At 36.6% G+C, this 22,308-nt stretch overlaps 1 protein-coding gene and 1 long non-coding RNA gene across 3 annotated transcripts; one reads left to right on the forward strand and one right to left on the reverse strand.

Moving 5' to 3' along the window:
• The first annotated feature begins 1,602 nt into the window (after window positions 1–1,602).
• LOC148905762 (uncharacterized) lies at window positions 1,603–8,630 on the forward strand. The gene is made up of 2 exons (XR_016121482.1): window positions 1,603–1,790; window positions 7,669–8,630. It is a non-coding gene; the product is annotated as an uncharacterized LOC148905762 (long non-coding RNA).
• Window positions 8,631–13,835: 5,205 nt separating this feature from the next.
• LOC116295657 (mitochondrial glutathione transporter SLC25A40) lies at window positions 13,836–21,959 on the reverse strand. Of its 2 annotated transcripts, none has more exons than XM_031703550.2 (11): window positions 21,649–21,959; window positions 21,335–21,394; window positions 20,277–20,386; window positions 19,807–19,874; window positions 18,632–18,756; window positions 17,821–17,898; window positions 17,175–17,273; window positions 16,392–16,483; window positions 15,491–15,566; window positions 14,963–15,043; window positions 13,836–14,360 (listed from the first exon to the last, which is right to left on the reverse strand). In XM_031703550.2, exons 1-11 carry the CDS (start codon window positions 21,731–21,733, stop codon window positions 14,224–14,226), a joined length of 1,011 nt encoding a protein of 336 aa, XP_031559410.1. In that variant the 5' UTR covers window positions 21,734–21,959; the 3' UTR covers window positions 13,836–14,223. The 2 variants fall into 2 exon arrangements, with proteins under 2 accessions (XP_031559410.1, XP_031559409.1); XM_031703549.2 differs by having other exon boundaries at window positions 21,326–21,394.
• Between the last annotated feature and the right edge of the window lie 349 nt (window positions 21,960–22,308).

Here is a 22,308-nt window from a genome sequence, read left to right on the forward strand (position 1 = left end):
CGAAAGGCATTCATTTCTTTGTCTATTTATTTTCTTCCTTTTTTATCTTTCTTTTTGGCTTTATTCCTTTCTTTCGATCGTTCTTTTCAGTCTTCAACAGCCAATTTTAACCTATCCGTCATTTTGAATCAAAAACATAATCTATATATAGCAATGGGGTTAGATATCAACGAATATAAACACCTCGTTCAAAGACAATATAATTTAACATATTTTCCCCACTACTCCAATTCGATCTGTTAATTAGTCTAATTAGCTCGTCCTCAAAAAACTAGCACCTTACTGGTACTTAAGTCCCAAGTAGTTGAATTGATCTGGGATGAATTAAAGGTTTTATTTTAGTTTTCCTGTCAAGAACCATGGCCGGAAGGAAAAGATCTTTGATGTCTGTTAAGAAAGCTTCACACCATCAAGGAGCTTATGAACAGGGTGACACGTTGGTCTTTGATCTCGCCGCGATAAGGTGGTTATCAGTTTTACAACTGATTATTTATAACGACTACACTTTATCAATAAATTAAAACTGCTAAAAATAAATAGAAATACAATGAACATAAACATAAAAAAGATTTAAGAAGTGCAAGAAATTTGGATATTTGGAACATTTATTCTGCATTCAGCTTCTTAGTTATGGAATTCAATTCCCAAGGAAATAAAATGGCAGAAACGCTGCGTACTTTTAAGTCCAGACTTATAGAGTGGTTTTCAAAAACCCGTGAAATACACTTTAGCGTATTACACTTTAAAATACACTTTATTGTCCGCATTTTCTTTTGTGTTTTCGTTGTATTAAAATTTATCACACCTTAGTTATTACACTTTGTCTCACGTGTTTTTGAAAACCACTCTATGAGTCTGTACTAGCGATTTTTGCTGCGATTTTTGCTGCGATTTTTTTTTTTGCGATTTTGTCCATAATAAATAATGGTAAAGAATTTACTTGTAAAGTTTTTTTCAGGATACCAAGATTTTCCAAGACGAATGTCTTTTTTGAAGGATGAGACAAAAGAGTTCATATTTTCGAAAACTGCCACAAAAATCGCAGCAAAAATCGCCGCAAAAATCGCCAATGTAAACGGGGCTTAAGCCGTTTCTTTTTACGAACTATTTTCTTAGAACATTTCTCTCTCTGCTTCCGTCCATTTTTAATATTCATAACGCATAGAGATTTTGATATGCGTTCCAATACGATACAATGTGCTTTATTTATACCAGAGATTACAATAGAGACAAATATAGATATAAGTATATTTACAAAAGAATGGTAGAGGTCAACCTAGAATAACTATGAGAGCTACACGAGCTAGGTAACACCTAGCACCTTTTATTATTATTACTGGAAGAAATGTGGATATTAATTGAAATCAGGAGGGAAAAAATGAAAAAAAAGAAATGTAACATATGCTCAAATGATTGAAAACATCGAAAATATGAATAAATTCAAAAAGATTCCGACTTCCAGCTGATCTGAAATAGTGACATAGAAACGACGTCTGATTGGCTAACGTTTTTTCTCAGATTGTGATATCGAGGTTTCGTTGGTTGGTACCTCGTATATTATACAAAGCCATGACTACCAAATTACATTTATTGTTATGAATACAACAGTGCACGACACACGCCGTTCTGTACGACACAAACGTGCGAGGATTTTTGAATTGCCACTGCACGGGGTACCTAGAGTTCTCAGTACTGGATAATCCCAGGAACTATATTGAATTTCTCCCGAGGTCTTACTGGGCAATTCTGGGGACTATGTTTAATTCTTATGACGCCATGGACTATAAAGGGTATGTACCCCCTGAGATCTGTACTGGGTATCCCAAGGTCTAAGCTGGGTAGCTAGAGGTCTTTACTGGGTTACGCCATGGACTATATTGGGTACCCCCCTGAGGTCTGTACTGGAGATCCCAAGGTCTAAGCTGGGAATCTAGAGGTCTTTAGTGGGTAACGCCATGGACTATATTGGGTACTCCTTGAGGTCTGTATTGGGTGTCCCGTCTGTAACGGGTAATCGAAACGTCATTCATATTACTGGATATTATTACTGGAAGTTAGACTCTTGAATTATACTAGCATATATATTCCTACTAAATATAGATCATTCGAACAAGTGATCTACCTTCCTAAACAACTAGGGTTTTGGCAACAAACTCTAAAAATGTTTATTTCAAACGCCAAACTCCTCTTTTGAATTCGAGGGTTTTCGGAAAATGAACTGCTGTGATCGTAAAGCATAAAATACGAAAATATTCAAAACACTTACAAAATAAATATGTAAATATTTCTCGCTTCCTTTCATCTTGCTTCGTATAGAAAATATTTTAATCCTTTGAGCTTGTGTACACTATCAGAGCTCTGAATCTCACTCTCTCGGTAGAAACAACTTTATCAATATCACTAGAACTCATTTCTGTATAATTCTATTAAAGCCGACTTACCGAATAAAGAGTATTGACTTCACTCCTACGAAGCAGGTCTTACACAGCACACTGAACTAATAATCTTAACATGAAGATGTGAACTGCTAAATGAAAACTAATTTGCTGCCGATCGGCTGGTACGATTTCTCTAATTCAACGAATCAAAAATTTTCCTTTTCTTCGATTAATCTTCTTTTTATTGACTTTAAATATAATTGCCTCAAGATTATTAAGAAAACAAAAGCTTAAATTCAGGAATATTCGTGTTCAAAGTTGTAAACAGCCGCCCTTTGTATTTTAAAATAATTTTCCTCTCAATTAAACACTATTTAAAGTAAAATACTAGAAGAAAAAACTTGCTGGAATTGATCTTTTTGATCTTGATGAAAAACTCCGCACTTTTAGGTATTTCCCCCTACTAGTCATGCACTCTCATACAATCCAATTATCTATCGAAGGGAAATATCTTTTTACTTAATATATTATCTGCCTCTTCTAAAGTGCATGGGGATTGTTTAGTGGATATAATTATTTTTTAGTTTTGTCAGCTAGATCTATAACAGATTTCAGAATGATTGTGAGGAAACATCCTAGACTACAAAACCATTATCCATGACCTACATTATTAATATCTAGTCTATTGTAAAAGGCAACCAAAAAAGCTCGCCTAAAAGCTCCAAGCAAATCCCATTGTAGATAAATTTTGGAATATTATTCTTGTTCAAATATTCCGTGTAAGACAGATTTCCAACGACACAATTGCATAAGTTAGTGCTATCTAGAATAGTTCAAGTCTTGGATATGGTGTTTATTTCTAACTCTTCTTGTGAAAACAATTTCTTTGTTGGCCGCCAAACAATTTTTAGCGCGTAACTCACACAATTAACGCAGATAAATTTTATTAGGTCTTTGATAGGATTAAAATTTACAGTGTTGAATGTGTCTTGGAAAAGACATCACCTTTTACGTTTTAATTTTGGAAAACGTAGGGCAAAAACATTTAAAATTAGGGCATAATTTTCAAAAGGCCGCCATTTTGTTCCCACGAAAGGGGGGAGGGGAGGGGAGAGAATCGGAGGGGGAAGCAAACCCTTACCTAAGCCACGTTTCCTGCAGTTATGAAAAATCTAGCGAAGTCCAGTCTTAAGGTGACAAGTGAATCAAGAGACATCGGGAAATGCAATCGATCGATAGAAACTTTCATCCGGAGATTAAACTCAGTACATGTGTAAATAATATTGAAACCTTATCAGAATATCGTTGTTTTTCCGGGCGCCGATCTCGGATCGATTTGTTGTCGATGTATTGATTATCAGTTACATCTATGTTAGTAAACTCGGTAGTAGCCTCTGAGCCGATGTAAGTCAGGGCACGACTAACTCACAGATCGAACCCTTAAACAACCTCTGGGCTGATCTAAGTCAGGGCATGGCTAACTCACAGATCGAACCCTTAAACAACCTCTGGGCTGATCTAAGTCAGGGCACGGCTAACTCACAGATCGAACCCTTAAACAACCTCTGGGCTGATCTAAGTCAGGGCATGACTAACTCACAGATCAAACCCTTAAACAACCTCTGGACTGATGTAAGTCAGGGCACGACTAACTCAAAGATTGAACCCTGAAACGACCTCTGGGCTGATCTAAATCAGTGCAAGGCTAACTCACAGATCGAACCCTGAAACAACCTCTTGGCTGATCTAAATCAGTGCATGGCCAACTCACAGATCGAACCCTGAAACAACCTCTGGGCTGATCTAAATCAGTGCATGGCCAACTCACAGATCGAACCCTGAAACAACCTCTGGGCTGATCTAAATCAGTGCAAGGCTAACTCACAGATCGCACCCTGACACAACCTCTGGGCTGATTAAAGTCACAGATTGCATGAACCCTCAAGCAATCTCTGGGAGATCTCGGTTTTCGAGAAAGATCATGGAAGAATATGTTTTAAAAATAACCGATAAATCAGCATCAAAACAAGACGACGCGTCAAAATACGTCATTTTTCGTTTCCTTTTATATCCGTATTTTTTTCTAATTAGACTGATGAAGCTCAACATCGTAGGAAGCTCAATGACACTTTCGTTTGACAATAAAGTCCACTGTTTTTCTATTTCTGAGAATATTTGTCTAACTAGACGAACCGCAGGCTGGACATTAATAATTTAAAATTTAAAAAATAAAAAATAAAAAATTTATTACTGATTTATGACAATTTCATTTTTGGGAATTTAAAGTCATTAGATGAGGACAACACTGGTTATGCTGACAACATCGACATTGATTTTTCGGGTAGTAGTCAATAAATTCGTTCATTCATTAATTTTTTTTCTTCACTCATTCCTTGGTTTGTTCATCCATCGATATAGGTGTATATTCATTTATTTCTTCTTTATTGTTTCGTTCTTTCCCTAATTCCTTCCTTCCTTTTTTTCATTCACTCATTTATTTGTTTATTTATTCATTTATTCGTTCGTTCATTCATTCATATTTCGCCATTATTATTATTCTTTTTGTCGTCATGTTAACTACAGCTATCCAATCACAGCTCTCAGTAGAAACAAAGGAATCAAACATTTTTCAGGCGCCATCCAATCACGATGAATGGCGGAAAATCTTTAAATGTTTTATTTTTAGCTCACTCCGTGTGAACTAATGAACTGCTAGTCTGTCCCACCAAGTAAAAACTTTCAATAATTTACAGAAATAAAACAAAAATATCGTTCATTGACGAAGTAGCTTTTATGAAATAATTGATACACTTTATATTGTAAATTTTCAAAAACTTTAACGGCAATTACAACCCAAGAGACTGAAATTGTACGAAAAAAATGTTGGAACCTTTGTAAGAATCTGGCTTCTGATTGGATGATTCGAGAAAGGTTAAAAAAAACCTTTGAAGTGTTCATGGTTCGAATGTCAACAAAGTAATCATCTTTCCTTTATATCGCTATTTTAGGTACGGCCAAACACATCTTGGAACCTCATTTCTATATTTACATGGCACGTACGTTTATTTATTGGGGGGAGAGCTGGGGAATTCGTTCCAAACTTTTAAAAAATGGTTGTAGCCCACTAGGCCCATTGCACTCGCTGAGAAATTTTATGACCATAACATTAAGAGTTTTTTTCAAAATTAAAATGCTTAACCATCCAAAAAAGTTCAAATTATTGACGATCCTCCCCTCTTAATCCCAAGCCCTCCTCATCCACCCCCTCTCTCCCCCTACCCCCCCCCCCCCCCCCCCAAATAAAAAACGTACCTTAATTAAGAATCTAAATGATCATAATCTGGCTATCCACTTATCTTAGGTTATCCTTTCATAATTGCTTGCTTGGGATAAATCCATATTAATTGAGTTCTTGTTTAGCTTAGTTTGAAGTAAAACCTTACAAATCATTAAAACCTTATATATTTAAATCCTAGACTCAACTCTGTTCTTAGGCACCGTAACTCTTAGAGACTTTAAGCTTTAATATCTTACGGACATTCCGAGAAGTCTAAGTTTGCGAGTAGGTGTGCTAGTATTCTTATACTTTATTCTACTTAAGTATTAGATTTCTGCTTACCTATTTATAGGGTTCTTGACAGATCTTATCGATGAGAATTATCTAGCGTAGTAGGAAAACGAATCATCTTCACAAAACCAAACGATAAAATATAGTATTCATCAGTAAGAAGGTTCTTAATTAAATCCGCGCAGCTTTGCAAAACGTCGGACAATCGAAGCAATAATATTCAATCTTTGCGACAACACTGGATCCAAGGCGAGGTGCCAAAACGCATTAAAAATAAAACGAATCTTCTACACATATTTTTCAGGGGTTAAAGTTGCGAAAAAAGCTTGATTGTTGATGTCGGTATTAATCAGCCGGGGTAATCAGTCACCGAACAATGGACTAGGATCCGTCGTTGTTTGCTTGAAATTCTAAGAAAAAGTCTAAGAATCGATGTTTCGGGGATTTTCTATCCGTTATTCGGTAAAATGTTTTTCTTTCCCTATAAATGAATCATGAGATCGCAGTTCAGTCACATATGTTTGTTTTGATTCAATTCACATCCAATTATAGATAATTCTATCACTCTTTTTGCTTCTTTTTTTTTTTTTTTTTTTTTGCTATTACTGTGTTCCTTAGCTTGTTTCTTCCTTGTTGTAATTGTTGCAAGCAGAAATTGAAAGTTCAATTGTAAAAAGGAGTCACGTAAAAAAAAAAAAAAAAAAAAATGAAATTGAAAGTTAAAAAGATAAATTGTAAAGGTGCCATGTAAATTAAACTAATTGAGTGATAATAAAAAAAGATCGAAACTCGACAAATTATAAGGACAGGTTTGTAATTTGATTTAGAGTTTATTATTCTAAAACAATGAATATAGAAAACGATTTTTCTTTAGAAAATTTTCGATCTTAAAATTTTGTCGCTTGCCATTTCTCTACTTCTCGTTTCCTACTTTCTAATATTCATTTTTATGATTTAACATTTTGAGTTTTCAGTTTCTATTTTTCCACTTTTTCAATATTTTACCGGTTTTTTCATCTTTATTTCTATAATTACCCTTTCTTCAATTTCCCATTTATCTTAATTCTATTTCTCCAGTTTTGATTCCTCTGATTTTCAATATCCCGTTATACTCCTGAACTCTATGATTTTCTCTTTTTTCACTTTTAGCACTTCTCATTCCCCTTCGTTTCCATTTCTCTTATTTCCTATCTTCCTATTTCCTTCTCGGACGATTTTCAATTATTCTGTAAATTGTCTCTTACTTCATATTCCTCCACTTTTTTATTCAATTATTTTTATTCCTCTTTTCATCTTTCTCGTTATCCATATGAAGAATTCGATAATTATCTTCGGAAGCAATCATTCAATACATGGCGCCAAAATGACTCGACTTCAAAGAATTGCTAAAAATTTTTGACAATTTTCTTAACAAAAACCCTTGATTAAAAATAAACGAGCTCTTGCTTAAGGACTTTTGGGTCTATTTAACCGGGTTATTCGGGATTAATGAAGAAACTGGTCAATAATGATGCTCCAACACGTTTTATAATTAGAATAAAACCTGGAAACAATATGTCAATTCATTGTAAAAAAAATTAGATTTTTGTATTTTTTGAAAGCACCCCGTCGATTGATTGTACACACAAAAATACAACGTACCATGTTATTTTACTTTCAAATTGACTTTGTTTTGTTGAATCATTGGTTTTTGATTTAATCTTGGTTTTGTTGTTATTTCAGCTTTCTTAGAAGAACCGACGGAGATGTCAGCCAAGCCAAACTCAATCATCGAGGAAAATGATCAGGGCTATTTTTGTTACTGATCAAATATTACCGATAGATTGGTGGAGATAGACCTTTGTAAAGATAATTCTATCTTTGCATGTACAGTTTCAGACTAGCTACGCTCAGGCGCTTTGCTTAATACAACACGACACGAGGGAAAAAACGACTCGTTGGGTTGCAAATAATAATAATAATAATAATAATAATAATAATAATAATAATCTTAAAAACGCATATACAACTGCAATATATAACATATATGAATACAAAAAAAAACCAAAATAACGATTCACTCCTAGAATCAGTGAAATAACTCTCTTCATTTGAGAATAATATCAAAATAATTAGGTATGTATGTTTATAAATTAACATTAACAATTAGATATTAAGAAAATCCGACGCTGGTCCAATACATATGACAGAAATATAATCAGCGTCAAACATGTGCTGGCAAGCCTTGAATAGTTAATGGTTTTGAAAATTCGTGTTTCAACAAGAATAAACACCCATATTTTCTAATATTAGATTAATTACTGAAAAAAATTACCTCTCAGCCATGGTTGTGTCGTGTTTCTAGTTTTCTCTTGGTTTGTTTGTGGTCACAGGTAAATCAGACGGAGCAGAGATGTCGAAGAGAGTAAAGCGCCTCGAGTCTCGTTCTTCGTGACAATCTTGATTTGAACTGAAAACAAGACAATCAGATCTATACGAACGATCGGTCGATGTGGTTGTTTCTCGTACACTAATAAATTGATTACAAATTTAATCAAACGTAGGGGAGCCAAATAATCAAATATTATTCATAGACTTTGACTTGCCTACAATGATGTGGCAAGACTGTGAGGACGTCGTTGACTGCTGACCGCATGAAAAAAGATTCCACCAATATTGGCATTAAACACAGCGGTGGTCTAGATGACGGGAGTCCTGTCTTTTATCGCTTGTTTGTCATGAAACTGCTTGGCGATTCTCACAATATTTCACTTTACGAGGCGTAAAAAACCATTAGCTCTATACTGATCTACTTTTGGTTTTACCAAATGTCACTTTTGTTGAATATTTTGATTGATTAGCGAATTATTTCAAGTAGCAGGGTTAATACCTGAGGTCACACTGTGTATATATATGTATACAATGGGATTGTATTGCCTTGGATTTGAAGGTAACACAATAGGCCACGTACAGATAGGCCATAGATATCACCCCCACCCCATCATCATCAGGTCACCTTCGATATCTTAAAATATTCAGATAAAGAACTTTCTCGCATATTCGCTGCGGGCGTGCGCGGCTCTCATAAATCTACTTATATCTGTTATGTGGTGACTGTACGTCTCGACTTTCATATACCCATAATGCCTTGCGTTTTTGGGGGTAACCAATCAAAAAACTGTCCCAAATTGAAAGGTTTCTTAATTGAATTTATACTATACCTGCTTTTATCTGTACAATACTGATTATCAGTTTATTCCAAGTTATTTTTGCGTGTACAGATCATCGAGAGTTTTGGTCTTAGAAAATGTATTGACTTACGAAAAAATGTTTAAAATTTACCTTAAACGTCTTCAAGCTTCTATCTTTTTCTGTTTTTTTTAATTCTTCATTTTATCTTTGGATACCAAACAAGGTATTTTCAACATTGTCTGATCAGCCTTCAGCAAAATAAGTGGGTTTTTACCCTCTGGTTACCCCCCAAAGACGCAAAGGATTGTGGGGATGTGAAAGTCGAGAATGGGAGTAGTTTGCTTTCGTGGTACCCTGCGAGCAGAGGTTTTTTTCTGACCCTCCGTGGGCTGGCTGCTCGGGGAGAAAAAATACTGCCCAACCAGCCAGACCACGGAGGGTCAGAAAAAAACCTATGTTCGCAGGGTACTTTAGTGGTGGATGCGTGTGATATCTATATATACTCAACATATCTTTTACACCGTCACATATTCACTATGAATAAATGATTTATTTACATAATATTTTAATTAATATACCTTAGATATCTACCTTGTATCAATAGTAGCATGATATTCGTATTGATATATTTTTTGATATCAGATTTTATATCAGCTCGAATGAATTTATAACGAGTCTTTGGCTCACTGAACATAAGTTACCTATTTAACTATGGTACTTCATGTATGGTACAAACACGTGGATCACCAAATATGATTATTGGTAGGAATAAGTTAATTTACCATATACGACGTTCCTACCTTCTGGCAATAAATAAGATAATTTTTATAGCAATGCTAGTCAGATCAATACTGAACAACTTCATAATCGGATCTACAGTAAGGGACCATTCATTATTTTAAAACACCAGCTAATAGCAAGATACCATGGTCTGTAGTTGATAGTTATTCTAGAGCAGTTTTCGTATGACTGTGAAAAGCTCACGGCACGAACACGTTCTTGACATGGCTAGGGATACGCCAGACCAATCACATTGCTCGAGAATTCACTCTCCATCCAATCAAATACCCAGATCACGGCATAAACACGGCGCGGACACGGTCATGCCAAAGTCACGGCACTTTCAGACCAATCACATTGCGGGAGAAAAAAATCAGCCAATAAAATTCTAGAAAACATCACGGTCACGGCACGTCACGCTTACGACACTGAGCTTTTCACAGTCATACGAAAACTGCTCTAATAGTATAAGTATCAACTATTTTTTGTTTGGTTAGGAGTTTCGGGGGCTCAAACAAAATGGCGGATTTTTGAATTTTTAAAAACCTGGCTACGCCCCCGCATGATATCGTAAATCATCAAGACCGCGGCTGTTATCTTTTGAGAAAGCAAAATCAATATATATTCTTTGTTGATAGACCCGACCTCTACATTACGGACACCTCTATATTACGCATACCTCCATATTACGGACACCTCTGTAAGCGGACAACTCTATAATACGGACACCTCTATATTACGAACACCTCTATATTACAGCTTATTACGGTAACCTCTATATTACGAACACCTCTATATTACAGCTTATTACGGTAACCTCTATATTACGAGCACCTCTATATTACAGCTTATTACGGTAACCTCTATATTACGAACACCTCTATATTACAGCTTATTACGGTAACCTCTATATTACGAGCACCTCTATATTACAGCTTATTACGGTAACCTCTATATTACGAACACCTCTATATTACAGCTTATTACGGTAACCTCTATATTACGAACACCTCTATATTACAGCTTATTACGGTAACCTCTATACTACGAACACCTCTATATTACAGCTTATTACGGTAACCTCTATATTACGAACACCTCTATATTACAGCTTATTACGGTAACCTCTATACTACGAACACCTCTATATTACAGCTTATTACGGTAACCTCTATATTACGAACACCTCTATATTACAGCTTATTACGGTAACCTCTATACTACGAACACCTCTATATTACAGCTTATTACGGTAACCTCTATATTACGGACACCTCTATACTATATATTATTAATATATATATTTTTTAAATAAAAACTGAATTATCAGACATGCCAACTTATCATCATTCATCATCATCATCATGGTCATCATTCGATGGACGAGGTATAAAAAGAATAAAGCATAGATCGGCATACTATTAGCCTTTCACGGAAGGACGCATCATCATCATCATTGTCATCATTGCCATCATCATTCGATGGACGAGGTATGAAAAGAATAAAGCATAGATCGACATATTATTAGCCTTTCACGGAAGGACGCATCATCATCATCATCATCATCATCATCATCATCATCATGGTCATCATCATTCGATGGACGAGGTATGAAAAGAATAAAGCATAGATCGACATATTATTAGCCTTTCACGGAAGGACGCATCATCATCATCATCATCATCATTGTCATCATTGCCATCATCATCCGACGGACGAGGTATAAAAAGAATAAAGCATAGACCGACATATTATTAGCCTTTCACGGAAGTACGCATCATCATCATCATCATCATCATTGCCATCATCATCCGACGGACGAGGTATAAAAAGGATAAAGCATAGATCGACATATTATTAGCCTTTCACGGAAAGACGCATCATCATCATCATCATCATTGCCATCATCATCCAACGGACGAGGTATAACAAAATAAAGCATAGATCGACATATTAATTATAGCCTTTCACTTAAGGACGCATCATCATTATCATTGTCATCATTGCCATCATCATCCGACGGACGAGGTATAAACAAAATAAAGCATAGACCGACATATTAATTATAGCCTTTCACGGAAGGACGCTTCGATTTGATTAAAAAGAATGGTATTTTTAAGTAGTTATATAATCATCTATTGTGTATATTCATTTCAGATGTCTTTTTGCATTGTTTAGACTAGATGCACAAATTCAGAATTAATTAAAGACCCTAATGGGGCTGACATAGAAAACCCAGTTTACTTTGCTGAAAGATGAGATTTTACTTCGGGATGATGTCAAGTTACCGTAAAAACAGCTTTACAATATGCGAGTCTCTATGACAATGAACAGCCAATATAATGTCATTTTTCTCATAGGATAGTAGCGTCTGGATGGCTGTTTTACCTTGGTTTTAAATCGACAAATAGGAATTAATCGATGACCTGAGAGCTACTTTAGATTTAAGACGGTCATGCTGCCCATCACATAGTCTACGAATACTAATAAAACTACTTATCTTACTTACCTCACGAGATGACCTCCTTAACCAGTCTTATAATGTATGTACTTTATTCCTCTGGTTATTCTTGATAAATAGGCTGAATCAAAAAACACACTTCGTATATTAGCAATGTTAGTCAAAATGGGGCGTTCTACGCTGTTTGCGATACGGTTAACGATTGGTTTAAAAAAACAATGGTAATAGATTGGCCTTCCAAACAAGTAAACAAAACCTAACCGAACAAAAGAGGTGTTTACTATGGGACACTCAAAGCAGCTGGCTGCGATCGAATGGTGAAGTCTTAGTGGTTAAGCTAGGATTGTCCGCTCCGCTTGGGCGCGTAGAGAGAGGGTGGGAGGGGTTAATGATAAACGAGGTGTCGAGGAAATTCGATTCCTGGATTGAGCAGCCCAGAGGTTGTTTTAAGAATATATTTTAAGAAACTAAAAATAATATTTGAATGATGACTATGGAGTCGTATAGAACATGGGCCGGAAGAACAGGACATTCTCGACTTGTGAGGGGGTGGGTAGAGGTTAAAAAGCATGAGATAAATTTGGTAAAGAAAAGGTTTAAAATTTTAAGTGACGCCTATTTACCTCTTGATTTAAAAGGTTTTTCCAGAAGACAAACTTTACAATCGAGTTTCATCTATAATTCAAACTTGCAGGGCGCACAGATCCAAATGAAGTAGATGCTAATATAAGGCGTCATCATCCATGCAGACATCATCTCTAAGAGTAAAAGTAGAAAGCAGAAAAAAGAAGACACGACGACCATCGAACGAACAATTAAATCCATCAGGTTCTTTGAGGTCAGAAGACACTTTTGAATTCAACTTTCCGTTAGGGAAGGTACGTTATTTTCTTAGAGAGGAGGCTGTAGCCCTCAGCCTTTCAGTCAGTAAGAAATTCACGACTTATTAAGTCAACAAGGAAACAGTTTTCGTCAAAAAAGGGGCTTGTCGCTTAGGGACAGGTCAAAAATTAGAGAGAGGTGGGGGGGGGGGGGGGTGGAGTGCTGGTGCATTTTATTTTTGGCCTATACATTTTTTAGTGCCCCTCCCTTTCCTTATACATATAAAAAATTGGCCTTTACCTAAATACTTGCACAATTTCTTCTGGCCCTCCCTTTTAGCCTGCATGAAAAATAATGACCCTCCCCCCATTTGCACCAGCCCTCCCCCTCCTCTAACTTTTGACCTGTTCCTTAAGATTTTAGCTGACCCTCCACTCTGAAGAATCAGCACTCCCTCTCCCAATAAAACGTACCTTCCCTTGGTAAAAAAAAAAGTTTTCTCAGCGTCGCGGATTCTATTTTTTTATTCTGAGATGCATTTATATAGGAGATATGAGAATACAAATGAAAAAGAAAAATGACAATATGCAAGAGGAGGGGAGAGAAGCGGAGAATAGAAGAAATAAAAAAATAAGCTAAATGCGTTATTTTCCGATTTTCTATCACTAAACGTCTTTATTGCATTTATTTGTAAAATTACAATTATATACGGAAATATTCATCGTCGATTTTGTGAAAACAAACCATCGACCACGTGATTTATGGCAGTACCTGGGGTATCCCATATATACCAAGAAGGCTGCCTCGTACGTCACCACTGTGTCCCTTCTTTTCCCTAATTTGCCATCGTACATGGACGAGTTACTTTACTTTCAAAGCACTCATACCAACAGTATTACCTTCTTGAAAAACCAAGAATTCCTCTAAATAACTACTACGTTCCAAACATAAGATATAAATACCATTGCCACATGTTACCTTCATACGGTACCTATACTTTACTATCTTTTCCTGTAGCTCACTATACTTGGCCCTCCTCCTCTTTAATCGACGACTTGTTTTAGTTGTGTGGTACTCTTATTCTTTTTATTGTAATTCGTGAAAAAATTCTTGCCAAATTCGTAGATGCTGATCATTATTGCACATGCAGGCGGTACTTTGACCATTCTTGGTGCAATACCTTCAAAATGATCATGACGTTAGCTTAGAACAAGTAACTTACTAAGCTAAAGGACCCACTCAGTTCCCCATTTCAGATCACACGTCATCCCCTTTTTGTTTCAGTAGGTTTACTTTGGGCGTAATGTCTTTTCGATTTCAGACCACGTGTCATTCCCCATAACACATGACAGCACATGGTGGTCAGTGTTTGACAGTTATGTGGTGCAGATAATGAGATTCAAAGACTTTTATCGACTATTTTTTTAACCCAGCAATACTGAAGGAAATATAGAATGTTCAATATAGACGAGCCAATTAAGTGTCAATTAAGTGACAGTTTTTTAGTGAATATAATTGGCTGAGAGTAAGACATTCCCACGCCCTCAAATAAAAAATCTCCTTTAATTACCTTAGTCCCCAAGCTACTCTTGTCAGCTCTCCCAAATTCAAAATGGCGGATGCTTCAGAACTAACACACGTATTCGTCTGAGTCAAATCACATGCATGACGTCATGCCGAAGAGCGATGAGAGTAGCCTGGGGATTAGGGGACTAGCCGAGGCTATTTCTAACGTGCTGTGAAAAATCATGACATATAGAACCAATAAGATTAAGTTTATACCTGCAAACAAACTTGATATTCCCTTCTCTCTGTACAGTTTTATTAATATCGAGGCAGTGAATGATAGTCTTTTTTGAGATTCTGAAATGGAAAAAAAATATCATTCCCTAACTTGTATACTACGAAGTTTCGAAAATGCTTCTCCCATTTGTAAAACACTAAAATAAAGAATTTTCATAAAGTCAGATGTATGTTGAAAAAGCTACTGCTCAGATCTACAGTATAGGTGTACTTCTTCCCTAAGATAACATGATGAATAATCATCTTTCTTGCTTCAACGCTGTTATTGCTTCTGCTGCTGTTGTTGCTGGTACTAATGCTGATGCTGCTATTATTGTTGCTGCTACTGTTGTTGCTGTTGTTGTTGTTGCTGCTGTTGTTAATGCTATTGTTGTTACTGCTGTTGTTGTCGATGGTGTTGTTGCTTCTGTTGCTGTTGCTGTTACTGTTTTTTGTTAGTTTTGTGTCAGCTTGCCTCCTCCAGCATTCTGTCATAGCGCATCATGAATTAAAAAGGGGAATACTTACTGAACTCTAGTTCTCCCAGTTCTATCTGTCTGTGAGTTTTGACCACATCAAATGGTTGAGTCATTACCGCTGCAACCTTTAAAGAAAAAAACCCACACACACTAAACTCCACACATTAAAATAAACACTAGCGTGCTCGCCCAAGATAGTCAGGTAGATAGACGGTTTTACAAGGGCGGATCCAGGTGGGGGGGGGGGGGGGGCAAAGGGGGGCTGAAGACCCCTCTTCAGCAGAAAAAAACGATGCTTTTTTATATTGTTTTCCGTTGTGTTGACGGAAGAAACTCAATTGCCCCCCCCCCCCCTCTAGAATTTTGGCTGGATCCGCCCTTGTTTTATTTATCTATCTTTTGTCCAGAGCGGACAAAGGCACCAAAATTGGTTAAGAAACTGATTTCAAAAATAGATAGTGCAGAAATCGGTCCAGAAAACAAAAAGGCTTGAAGCCTCTAGAAAGGAGAATTCCTGTTTTGATAGTGTAGTACTTAACAGCAGGAGCTGACAAAACTGTGCCCTCGTCCTACGATCAAATTGCAATTTAGAAGTTGATTTTTATGCAGGAAAGGAAACCGGAGTACCCGGAGAAAAATCCTCGGAACACAGAAGAGAACCAACAAACAGCTCTCCTTACAACACCAAACGTTCAGGTTTGCCAATATCATTGATTTGGCGTTGCTCGCACCATAGACGACATTTCGTTTCTTTAAGAACACAAAATAAATAGTTACTGTGGTTTTCGATATTTCCTTCAATTGCTTGTTGTGAAACTGGTTTTTTACTGCCGCCAGTCAAGAATATAAAAGGTACCAACTGATTATTTTTGATTGACGGCAACCAAAAACCAAACTTCAGCGTGCAGCTTTCAACTACCGAGTTTGAAACTAAAGTAAAATGAACTCACCAGTCCTGAACCAGCACCACAAAAAAACGATGACCAGAAGCCAGGTTCTGGAACGTTGCTTCGCAGGAATTCATAGCCAAACCAATAGAAAGCTGTTGAATAAAAATACGAGAAAGGTGAAGAAAAGATATTTTAATTTGTCTGTATATTTTCATATGTAAATGTAATATATGTAATATGTATTTTCAATAACTGCAATAGCAAAGCCAACAGCAGCAACAACAGCAGCAGCAACAACAACGAAAACAACGACAAAAGCAGCAACGACAACAACAGCAGCAGCAATAACTGCAATAGCAAAGCCAACAGCAGCAACAACAACGAAAACAACGACAAAAGCAGCAACGACAACAACAGCAGCAGCAATAACTGCAATAGCAAAGCCAACAGCAGCAACAACAACGAAAACAACGACAAAAGCAGCAACGACAACAACAGCAGCAGCAATAACTACAATAGCAAAGCCAACAGCAGCAACAACGAAAACAACGACAAAAGCAGCAACGACAACAACAGCAGCAGCAATAACTACAATAGCAAATCCAACAGCAGCAACAACAACAGCAGCAACAACAACGAAAGCAACGACAAAAGCAGCAACGACAACAACAGCAGCAGCAATAACAACAACAGCAAAGCCAACAGCAGCAACAACGACGACAACGACAACAGTAGCAAAAACAGCAACAACAGCAGCAATAACAACAACGACAACAACAAGAACAAAAGAAACAAAAGCAACAGAAGCAGAAACATACAGTACCCAAGATGTCCCCCTATTACCTGAAAAAGGCAAGTCTCTTAATAAGGTTGGACCAAGTCCCTGCCATAATGATAGCACGCCACCTTGTTGGATGGCATTTCTTATAACAGTGCCTAATTCTGTAAAAGTGGAAAATAGTTTACCATAAATATTTAGTAAAAAAATCATGCCTTTCTTATGAGTAAGTATGTGTAGGCTGTTTGAGGTGTCGGTAAGTTTACCTGCATGGATTTGGCCCATCAAACACACCATATTTATTTATGTGTAATTCAACTCTGAAACCCATGATTTAACTCCATTTACATAGCTTTTAAATCTCTAGCCCCTGTGATTGGATTTCTAGTGGTCTTTATGATGAACCACACAGTTTCAGGCTAAAATCAAAAATTGTCTTTAGGGAAGCACTGGTGTTGTAGCAGTGAGAGCGCTTGCCTCTCATCAATGCCACTCAGGTTCGAGTCCCACCAGGCGCGATGTCATATGTGAGTAGAATTACTTGTTGGTTTTCTCCTGTGCTTCAAGGGTTTTCTTGGTTCTTCAGTTGTCCTCCCTCGGTAAAACTAAACTTCTAAATTCCAATTGGAATCCAGGAGAAGAAGAGCCACTCTGTGGAATATACTGCCAATCCCCTCATTTTTTATCATTATTATTTTATTATCTTCATACCACTATATCTGTAACCACTTCTTGACTGCAACTTCGTTCTGATCAGTTCAATGGGTGAAATCACTGTCACTGAGATGGCTGGGGAAAAATAGTACAAGCATCAAATTAAGAAATTAAAAAAATTTTAGCCGTTTTTGGTTGATAAATGAATTAAAAGCGTACAAAAGATTTTTAATGGACTAACATCAGGTCTAAGGATTTAACCCCCCATCCCCTGCCCCACCCCCCCCCCACCCCCCCACTTTTAAGAAGGCTGCACCGCCCCTGCACCTAATCCAAAAAAGGTTGACAGTTAAAGATTGGAAATCTGAAATCGAAATGAATTGTGGGTTGTGTCAATATGAAGAAATTAAGTTATAATGCAACAAGTTAATAACTACTAGTAAATATGCAACCACCTTTGAGCGATGACCTGCACTGGATAATTGTCTCAGAATTTAGATTTCAGATCTCCAACCGACAAGGTTTTTTGAAATAGGTACATTAATTTTTTTCCGATCCGTTATCCTAAAAAATCGTGCGTTTTGATTGGCTGTTTGAGCGGGTGGTATTTTGTCAGTATCTGCCCGGGCGCGCGGTCTGGTATCCTTTGCCACTAAACAACAACACAAAACGATTACAAAAACAAGCAAAAAAATACAGGTAAAAAATAATAAGTTATTTACCGTCCTATAGTCGGTCCGGATAGGGAAAAACTGTGCCCGAGGTCTTGAATATATGGACCGAGGCCTGTATATTCAAGACCTCGGGCACAGTTTTTCCCTGTCCAGACCGACTATAGGACGGTAAATAACATATATATATATCCTACTTCTTGCAGTGCTGCCACTTAGGATTGGTGACCAGATATTCATCTCTCCACTCTTGAAACCATAATACACTTTAAGATGATCATAGAGGGTAAAGTATATCATAGTATTTGGAACTGCCATCACTCTGTAAAACAACCAAATCAAATATTTGATAATTTTATCATAAAATATCCCTTCCTCATTGCTTACTATCAATCACCTGACTTGTGGGAGTCAACTGTGGGGCAAACAAGTGGTTGACTGAGTGGGAAACTAGTGGATGTTAAGTCAAAACATGCCAAAATAAGTCCTCAAACTATTGTATTTGACTATTTCTACGATATGAAACCAGAAAACAAGTGATCAAAACAACCTCCAAGATTCTACAAGCCATTAAAAACGCAGCTATTACCAGAAGTGTCGTCTATTGATAGCAACCTATTGGTTACTGGCACAGCCTTTATTTTTGCATTTAACAGGATTCCCACTCTGGTACCTGCCAGCCAAAATGACTCTTAGGCTTGCTTTTTTGACCAGTGACATGTTGACCAATATGGTAAGTCAACACCAGGCTCGTCACTAGGACCTTGAAAGGGAAGGTTTGTTTTTCTACCTATCTTATTTATGCCATTTCTTGAAAAACTAAAAATATAGCTAAACATTATTTCATACTCCTACAAAGGTGGAGAGGGAGATTTGTTCAAACCATTGAACCACCCCTAGCGACAGGCCTGATCACACCCCCAGCCACTTTATGCACAGCAATTATTTTTAGACCTGCAACCTTCGTTGTAAAATACAATTTCCAGAATTCACTAATTCACTGACAAATTTTATTACTAACCACACAGGTAACCCAAGCCACAAAAAATGATTATATATGATCCCAAAGCCTCTCTAGCAGAATAGACCTTATTCGTGGTGTGACAATGTTTTCCCAATTCAGCGTGACAAACCTCCAGGGGATTCATTTTCTTTTGTTTTTACTCTTAGAAAAATTCATGAGTATCCCAAAGGATACAAAAGGAATAACGATGATATCCCGATGAGTTTCAAAACAATAGCTCTTCATTCCCCCAGAAGTTTGTCATGCTGAATTGGGAAAACATTGTCTTACCACGAATAAGGTCAATTCCACAGGAAACAAAATGTAATTTCAAAAATCCATTTTGTTTTTAATATTTGTTAGACTTACAATGTCGGTGGCAGCCCTCTCCATAAAGAAGTAATTCCTTCGAATCTGGGAATCTTTATAAAGGCATCCTAAACAAACAGACACAGATTGACTTACTATTTTGTACATGCATTCTGGTGTGGCCTTGTCTTCTGGCATGACAAGTGATGTTGATGATGATGATTCTGGTGTGACATCACAGACCAATCACAACATGCATAAGAATGAGTTGACATAGCAGCCAATCAAAGCTTATTATATAATCAAGCAGCCACACAAAGCTATTCTTAACTTAAAAAACAAATACTTCCAAGCTAGTTCTCAGCAATGTGGTTGGGAAGTAAATTCAAAACTTAATTCTTTACTTTTATTTTTAATATTGGAGACAGTTGATTGGAGATTTGAAACGCAACATGAATTCTTGCAATCTACATCTGACTCCTTGGAATTACTGTCCACATGTCCCATGGATTAGCTCTAATTATGCTTACCAAAGTACTTTTGAACTGCATGGGAGGTCTGTTGATACCGTAAGATGATTCAAGAACAGAGCATAGGCACAAGTGGTCCATCAGACCATTACAAAATATATAACATCGATCTATAAAACATAGCAATATTAATAATTATCCACGAGACATTTTAGTAGAGTTTGATAGGTCTCTTTCTCGATTCAAGGGTTTTTCTGGAATCTCAGACTTCCTCCCTCCACAAAAACTAAAAAGCTAAATTCCAATTTATGGCCTCCTAGTCCTGATAATGGAAGATATTAGAGTTAAACTCATTTTCCTTCAAACAATTGCTTCAAGTTAGGCATTTGGGTCAATACAATGAAATGTATAAAAACTGACCCAAGTGCAACAATTGTTTGAAGGTAATAGAGTGATATCTGCTATTCTTCGTTTACACACAACGTCATAGCCACCATCTTGGTTAAATGAAACAAAATAATTAGCAATTATTCGCCGAAGGTGAAGTGAATGTCGGGGAATATTTACCGAGACCCGAGTCTTCGAGCAGCGAGATAAATATTCTCCATATTCACTGAGCCTGAGGTGAATAATTGTTTTAGTATATACCAATTATTCAATAAAAACAAACAAACAGAAACTTTTAGATTGCGTGACAAATTCACACAAAACTTTTAGCAAAACTTTTAGGCCATACTTCGTTGCCTTTTTAGTATTGATAGGAATGGCATTTACTTTCATTTTTTCAATTTCTCATCGGAAATTGCAGCAAAGCAATAATTACCTGCAGATGCCATTTTGTTGCCGACTCAACATACTGAGATTCAGAGATGAATATCATGCAATATTCACCTCCAATTAATCAATGAGCGCTCACATTCTTAGTAAGTACACAAGTTGGTATATGCTAATTGTCAATAAGTTCTATTTTGTTATGCAGTATCAACCAACATGGCTGCCATGTTTTGTACGTTATATAACTCCCTTGGGAATGATTGAAAACCAGTGATTTATAAACTTATGATCAAACTTATTCAACAGCTGTCTAACAACATTATAAAGTAACTTACTAAACTCACTTTGAGTGATTTGCTTTGCTTGAGCCTGCAGTCTGGTTTTCACCACGTCCAGTGGTGTCACTGTGAAAAAGTATAATTTATATTATTTTCATAGTTATACCTTATATATTATTTTTTGATTTTTCTTATTTTATTTGAAGAGAAAAATCCAGCTTAGACTAGGGCTAGTTCAAATGGACTCCTGTTTTTTTGTTTTGTTTTGTTCTGTTTTTTGTTTTTTTATTTTTAGCAATATTGTCATGATATGTGGATGACATTACATCATCATGCTTAAGTCATCATAAGAAAAGCTAGAAAACATTTATCAAACTTACTAAAAAGAGAAGTAACAATTGCTCCAGAACCAGATGCAACCATTTGCTGTACAGGAGTTATTTCACCTTTAGCAAGAGAGCCCATGGTTTATCTCGTGCTATATATCCTCTTGCACAATTCGTTTTCTAAGTTTTCACTGTATACGTCTAGAAAATTGCACATTTAATTGTTCAAGCAAGCTACGATCCTGTAGAGCTACCAAAAGTGTTGATTTTCTTATAAAAATAGGTGGAAGACGTAGTTTTAGGGACTAGGAGTCCCATAATGTTGGATCAAGTCACACTTCATGTCTTTCTTTTGGCCGCCATGTTTTTCAATGCACAGGAATAACCCAGAATGCATCAAAGTCCGAAACTAAACAAAACCTAATAGGGAGGGGAGGGTTGGGGTCACTAGATGATGATGATGATGATGATGATGATGATGATGATGATGATGATAATAATAATAATAATATAATCAGCTCTTTTGAAAATCATCGCTGTATATTAATAGAATTTAAAGAACACGAGAAAAGCAGTGTTCCAAATGTAGGAACGGCACGACGCGCCGGCGGAGTCTTCTCAACCCTTCTCGAGATTTCTGCTAATCCCCAAGTTCTTTTTATAACCACACATAGCATAGCAAGAAAGTTTCTTCTTTCTTTATAAAAATACGAA

This window comes from Actinia tenebrosa, unplaced genomic scaffold (assembly GCF_029948245.1).
Source record: "Actinia tenebrosa isolate PJP-AT-01 unplaced genomic scaffold, QUT_ActTen_1.0 PGA_scaffold6__47_contigs__length_16458017, whole genome shotgun sequence".
NCBI classification, from domain to species: domain Eukaryota; kingdom Metazoa; phylum Cnidaria; class Anthozoa; order Actiniaria; family Actiniidae; genus Actinia; species Actinia tenebrosa.

Excerpts from the sequence above, each read along its gene's own strand:
- LOC116295657 (XM_031703549.2), bottom strand. The coding sequence starts at position 21,733 with ATGGGCTCTCTTGCTAAAGGTGAAATAACTCCTGTACAGCAAATGGTT. Across the intron at positions 17,274-17,820 it reads AAGTGGTTACAGATATAGTG|AATTAGGCACTGTTATAAGA; the intron begins GTATGAAGATAA and ends CCACTTTTACAG. Across the intron at positions 15,567-16,391 it reads GTGGTGCTGGTTCAGGACTG|GTTGCAGCGGTAATGACTCA; the intron begins GTGAGTTCATTT and ends TTTTCTTTAAAG.